Source organism: Quercus lobata, chromosome 9, assembly GCF_001633185.2.
Source record: "Quercus lobata isolate SW786 chromosome 9, ValleyOak3.0 Primary Assembly, whole genome shotgun sequence".
In the NCBI taxonomy this organism is placed as follows: domain Eukaryota; kingdom Viridiplantae; phylum Streptophyta; class Magnoliopsida; order Fagales; family Fagaceae; genus Quercus; species Quercus lobata.
In genome coordinates this window covers 36,026,371-36,033,460 of record NC_044912.1, presented here as the reverse complement: position 1 = coordinate 36,033,460, position 7,090 = coordinate 36,026,371, and the positions used below count along the sequence as shown (strand labels likewise).

The following is a 7,090-nucleotide window of genomic DNA, read 5'->3' as shown; positions in this document are numbered from 1 at the left end:
AAACCGTAATCTTTATTTATTTGTTTTTTCTTTTGCTTTTCACATGTATGCTTTTGTATAGCCTCTTTTCCATATTTTTATGCTTTCAAAGCTTCTGTTTCACATGTTTAATCATTTGTTTTCCTATCACATGTTAGAATTAGGGTTTATCTTATGTTGTTTTATTTTGATGCTATGAACATGCATTCACATGCTCATGCATGATGCCATAGGTGCTGGGTTGTTGCAAGATAAGTAAAGGTAAGTCATGCATTCATAATGTACATGCATTGTGATACGATCTTGGTTGGGTTTGATGATATGATTGTGTTCTTGATGTTTTGGTTGATAACATGATTCATCTTGTTTTCATTTTGATTTAATGATTCATATGTTTCTGTCTTGGATAAGATATGATGAAATGATGATAGTAACATGCTAGAATTTATGTTAGGAGATGTCATGCTAGATGAATGTTAGGATCTATGACATGATATGCATGATTAGATGAATGTTAGGCTTTGGTTGATAAGCATGATAGATGTATGGTTAGGGATGTTTGATGACATGTTAATTGTTAGATGTATGTTAATGTGTGCGTGGGTTAGATACAAGTATTGAGTGTGCCTTTAATAGGGTTAAGACATAAGACACAATGATGGGAAGCCAACCTTAAGGTTGGGTAGTTTTAGGTGCCTAATACTTTCCCAAGACCGTACCTTAACTCCAAACTCATATCTTTGGTAGTAAGATCAAAAGGTTTTTCCTCTAGAGGACGCTATATATATGGTTCCTAAGCCATTGCAAAAACTAGGTGGTGACTTCAAAAACCCCTTATGTCCACAGTGAGGTGTCATGTGATTGCAACAAGCAGAATCCATAAGAATGAGACATACTAGATAAAAATGAGAAAGAAGAAGAAATAGATGCATTACCAACCATATGAATGGTATTAGCGATGATGTTTTGCAGGTTGATTGTGGAAATGGTGATAGAGGATTTAAAAGACTTGGACTTCATGTAGATGGGAGCCATTGGTTGGATACTCTCAATGTTAGCAACGGTAACAATAAAAATAGAAACAGCCGATTTGTTACGATGATAGCAAGTCTCCATACTATGGCCAACACGTTGGCAAAAATTTTCAAAATTGTTTGTTGGATTGTTGGCGACGATTATTGCGATAAGAAGAATACATGTCATTTTTCTTCATTTAGAAGAAAAATATGCCAAAATGGGCTGCAAAAATGAAATCTACGCAAAAGACTAGGTAAGGAGCACTTAGACTGCAAAACCTGAAAAAAGTCAACAGTCAACGCTAGTCAAAGTCAACAAAAAGTCAATGGTCAATGGTCCATGGTCAGCTGAGGATGACGTCAAAGGATTATGTCAGCGGATGACACAAGCGTGGATGACGTCAACAAGTGAGCATATGACTAAGGTAGGGCTGACGTGGTAGTATGACGTCAACTAAGGCTGACGTGGCAGGAAGACATCATAGATGACATCAGCAGGTAGCAGTGGAGGTGCATAGATGAAGATGTAGAAACTTCAGGCGATGTGTGAGGGCACGTGAAAATTTCGATGTGGTAGATTCTTTTTCGACAATGTAGATCAGAGAAAGATGATTTCGATGGTGGCAGTGGCAACAGGATCAAAATAACACTTATGGTGCGTGAGGCGCGTGGAAGAATTTTGCCGAAACTTTGACCGACGCGTGGCGGCGCGTGATTGGTCAAATGGGATGATTTTGGCGGCGTTGAGTAGATCGGTTGAAGATCTACATGATGATATGTCTTATATCCTAATCGGAGGTTCGATGTGAAGGATCTGACGGAGGCAATGGTCTTGGTGGCAAAGAGCGAGCTTCTGGTGGTGGAGATTCAACCTTAAGGACCTCTAACGACGGTGGAGTTGTAAGGAGAGGGCACCGAAAAGGTTTACTGATTGAAGAAGTTGAGGTAGCGAAAAATACCAACAAAGACAAAACTGCAAGATATAAGAAAGTTAGAGCAATGGCTCTTATAACAAGTTAGAAATACTAAATGAGTATTATTGTATTTTATCATAATAATATATATATATATATATATATATATATGAGTGCCTTTATATAAGAGGCATAGTGTGTAGTACATAGTATCGTGTGCAGTACATAGTATTGTGTGCAGTAGAAATAGATGTACTATACAAATAAATATGGTGGGCTTAAAGCCCATAGTCTATTACATGTTAACATGCGTAATTCTATAGCACTGTGAGATTGTTCCGAAATTTACATATATACTTATTTTCATTGATACTAATTTACATTCATGCTAATTTTTTGAGATAGTAGTTGTATCAAACTTGTTTATTTATTGCTGTTATATTTCCAACACTTAATGTTGTTACAAGCTTATGATACTAAGCTCAGCACATACCAGACAAGTAAAGTCTGGTTACAGTTTCATGATTCGTAGTACCCTAGTTTAAGGTGCCTCTATAATATCAAATTTTCACGATATTAATGTGATTTTCAAATGGTAACTAACAATATTAGTCACAGTTTTATTTAATAAATAATTTAATTTTGATTATAGGACATTTTTCTTGCTAATATTTTTTATAGTAAGAATCTTTGTGCAATTAGTTTACCTCACCTAAATATTGATTTTACTACAAAGCAAAAAAGACAACCCCAATTTGCGGCCGTTGGAATGAGGTACGGAAAGATGGCACATTGTAATAGGTGAATGTTATCGAGTTAGATGACATCCATCTAGAGGCACGCCATAGTGTTGGTGCTCCATGAAAATATTGTTTACTAATAATTTTACATCTTTTCTAGAGAAAGTTCTTACTAAGCCCATACCCAGTTGCTTAACTTTTCCCCATAGACCAATGAAATCAAAATCATAAGACAATGAGTACAAAACAAGAGTCAAATGATTGTAGAACCCGGATGGAACTCGCTCAAAAACCTAGAATCCACGCCCATTTCGTTTCCGCCTTGAAAACAATACCACATCCCCACAACACAACAAATGCTGATAGATTAAATCTGCTATATTTTACCTCAAGTTGATGATTTCATATTCCACCAAATGAAATTATTAACTAAATAGGAGTCAACTTTGGAAGGTAAAAATTTTGTGGACAAATTTGGATATGAAGTGTCTTGGATTGGAAATTACTTTTTTAGAACGTAACAGTAACATACAGCACTAAAACTGAATTTTTAGTGGACTAATGTTTTAAGAGTACTGTTTATTGAGTAATGCTACAGTTACAAACTATTTTTTACAAAATATCGATATAACCAACTTTTTATTGATTTTTATTTAGGCTTACTATTAATATTACTTTTTTATTTACCAATAATCACTCATCACATCAACAATTTGTAAAAAATTTTGAAAATAGTTTATATTCCTAGCATTTTTTCTTGTTTATTTCATAGATACTATCAGACGCTTAATACACACTCTCACAAATAATAAGAAAAAACAAGACATAAAGTCACGATTTTGTGTTGACAGTGTTTTTCCATGTTTGAATTTGCACTGGTAAATGGTAATGGCTCGCAATGATCGCATAGGTAGCCTAGCAAATTACAACCAAAAAAAAAAAAAGTGAGTTTATATTTCATAAATCTGAGGAGAGACAATCGTTTTACGTTGTAGAGTATTTCTATACAAGTAGTTTGACAACGACTAGACCCAAAAAAATCCAATTGCCAAGGTCACTGCTTTTGCGAAGAATATTGACTCTTTTGTAACTTGTATGGAAGAGTGTCCACCTTTCCTTGCATCTTCAGTTTAGCAAGATGCTATGTACTGTTTTGCTGCTAAATAAAATGAGAGTATTTCTTATCAAAAAAAAAACTAATAGTTTAATATGGCCCCATCTGACCAGGTCTAACGTGACCATGGCATGAAGGCACACAATCACAATCGTATTTATTTCGACTCTAGAGTTGTTTTTGCGAAGCCAATAACTTAAGCCAAATCTTGTTGGTATAGGCTGAGCCTTGCTTTTTTTGTGCCACCATTAATGATAGCATTGGCAATGGCCAAGGACTAGATAGAACCAAAGTCTAAGAGTACTAATGGGACCTGAAATTATAGGGTCGGCAAGTGAATATATTAAGGGTTTGAACCTAAGAGACTCTTCAACAGATTACAACGACTGGATGAACAGAAAAGTTCTCAGAATTAATTTGGCAATCACATTCCTTGCATATTATTGTCATAACCCAGACTGTGACTGGAATTTCATGTTTAATTGCCTGTTATATTAACTAATGAAGCCCTCACATCAAGGTTCTAACTTCTACTCAACACAGAGTCACAGACACGCACACACAATGTGCTATTAATGCTCTGTATTGACCTGAGATGAGTCTGTCAGCCTGTCTGCTCTAGCTCTCTCTATAGTATTGGCCCCCAAGCACCCTCCCCAAGTAGCACCTACCGACTCAACTCATTGCTCACTACCCACGCCTACCAATCTTGGAGAAGCCACGTGAAGATAACAACTGGTTGTACTCATACATACACACGTACATATATATATATATATATATATATATATTTTTCCCCCACCAAAAACCATAGAAAAATGCCAAAACTATAACAATTTTTGCTATATGTGGCAATAAAGGGTTTACATATTGCTAAAGCTGCTATGGGTGCAATTGTGTTTAACAATTTGTTAAGTTTTATGATAAAATATGTTATATTTCTATGATCACTGAAAACAATATATTATAGATTAGCCAGATATTTAACAGAGCAAGAAAATTTTTGACCGGAGCCAGCCAAGCCAACACAAGGAGTGTGAAATAGTTAAAATAAAATTACAATTAGAAACCTGTATAGATGACAACAAAACAAGGCAAAATAGCCTTAGGATTAAACACATACAGTTCATCCAAATTAGAGTAAACCCCAACAGCCCCAGCGAGAGAGTCATACTCTTCCATGCTTCCTTCCATGTTCTTCTTCACCCTACCTGCAATCACTCGGCAAACCAGCATTGCCCTCTTGTCATTGTTGCTCTCACTGTCACCAGCTTTGTCATGAGCTTTTCCACTAGTTGCGGTTGTCAAAATTCCCTTTTCAAGTTCAGTACCAACTCCTCTTGATTCTGCACCTACCTTGAAGCCATTCTTTATGATGCTACACACATCGCATTGTGGGATTGAGTTGCAGAGATTAGAGGACCCGTTTACTCCTAGTGAGCAAACAAAGTTGGTGCAGTGGAACCTGAGGAGCTCATTGCCATCTGCTATGCAACGTGGGTGTTTCTTTTGGAGCTTTGTGGCTTTGGCTTTGATGGAGTCCCTGTACTCCTCGAATTTGGTTATGGTTTTCTGGGTGTTGTGGACTTTCAAGATGCGGTCGATTTTGCAGATGGGTGCTTGTTTCTTTAGCCAGCTTGACTGGAATATGATTTCCACTATGTTTTTGCTAGTGTCTTCAGGACCCAGTTCAGATACTGTGGATTTTAAGAAAACCGAAGAAGGAGATTGAGAAATTGGTACAATGAGATGAGAGAAAGATATTAATGGTTTATGCATAGAAGAAACTAAAAAATGAAAAACATGGCACATTGAAATGTGAGAGAAAAATAAAAATTAAAAGCAAAGGCTTTTTCCTCTGGAACTGAACAATTTGTGAAATTGATACCTGCATGCTTAACAGCCTGATGAAGCTCCAAGTTTTCAGCTTTCATGAAAATCTCACCACAATCAGGGCAAGAACAGATTGTAGCCCTGAGAGAAGGGTCTCTAGTGAAACCAAGTACAGGATCTACCACCATTCTACACTCATAGCAGCCAGAGAATCTCCTGAATGGCACTCCTCTGAAAGACCCACCAGCACTGGATGAATTGGAAGATGCAGAAAATGAAGAAGAAGAATTAGTAGAGGAAACAACCCCGTTGAGTTCATGCAATGGAGTTTTCATGGATCTGCTAGAAGCATCATTGCTACTTGAACCCAGTAAGGCCCTTTTCTTGAAGAGTTCAGGGGATCCTGTTTCAGCTCTGTGCATCACCTTTGTGTTACTACAGAGTGAGCCAGAGCACTTCATTTTCTTGCATTTCTTTGCATTCTCTTCCATGGCTTGCTCTTGCTGTTGCTGTAGAAGCTCTTTCTGTTGTTGTCGCTTTTGTTGTTGCTTTGGTGGTGGTTGTTGTTGCAGTGTTTGGAGATCCTTACAGCTCAATAGGCCTCTTACAACTGACCAAGAGGGTGGTTTTGTAGGTTTTTGGGGCTGGGGGTTTTGGTTCTGGTTATGGTGGATTTGCTTGGTGGGTTCTGTTTGGTTTTTGTTTCTAGCCATTGAAAATGAGAGCTAATCAAACAATGGGGTGTCTGGCACAGCTAGAAAGAAATGGTAAGTTTTGGTGTTTTAGTTTTAGTAGAAATTGCTGGGACAGTGGAGCTGCAGAGGGAGCTTCCTTTTGTTGAGGATTATTATCGATTTGGGACTTGTGGGCCTCTTTAATATGTACATTTTTTACTTCATTTATATATTAATTGATTGAGATGTGTGAGAGATATTGTTAATCATGAGCATCTGACCGTCGAGTTGCAGAGGAAGATTCTTTGATTGGTAGTACCTTGTGACAAGAAAGATATGAGTCACCACACGTTATAACACCACCAAATTGACCATCTTTATTGCCCAATAATAATAATCCTGCGAGTTTTAGAACTTCGGATGGTCTATAGCGTGCCTTTTAATATTGTAAAAATTGATAAATTAGATGGTTGTGATGTCTTAATCGAGTCAACTTTTCTACACGGGATATCATACATTCATGACACTTATCACAATTTGACCTCTTCTAAAAAATAAAAAAGAAGAAGAAGATAATTTTATGCTATCAGAATTGGGTCTGAAGTATCAACTTTCAGTTAATGGGCCTGATAACTGGGACTGGATCCATCTAAATATGAATGAGTCATAATCAGCCCATTTATTTAAAAACATTTGTTCTTGTAGATAGATTTTTTACATTTTATTTTTTTATTTTTATGACACGATAGTTTCAATGGGGAGGGGGGATTTGTGAAAGATGAAGGGTGCGTTTATTTAGGCCTTTTTATAAGGATCGTTT

General features: G+C 36.8%; 1 protein-coding gene across 1 annotated transcript; it reads right to left on the bottom strand.

Annotated features, from left to right (window-relative positions):
• Positions 1 to 4,798: 4,798 nt before the first annotated feature.
• Positions 4,799 to 6,456, bottom strand: LOC115960248. The gene is made up of 2 exons (XM_031079045.1): positions 5,652 to 6,456; positions 4,799 to 5,460 (listed from the first exon to the last, which is right to left on the bottom strand). Exons 1-2 carry the CDS (start codon positions 6,307 to 6,309, stop codon positions 4,826 to 4,828), a joined length of 1,293 nt encoding a protein of 430 aa, XP_030934905.1. The 5' UTR covers positions 6,310 to 6,456; the 3' UTR covers positions 4,799 to 4,825.
• Between the last annotated feature and the right edge of the window lie 634 nt (positions 6,457 to 7,090).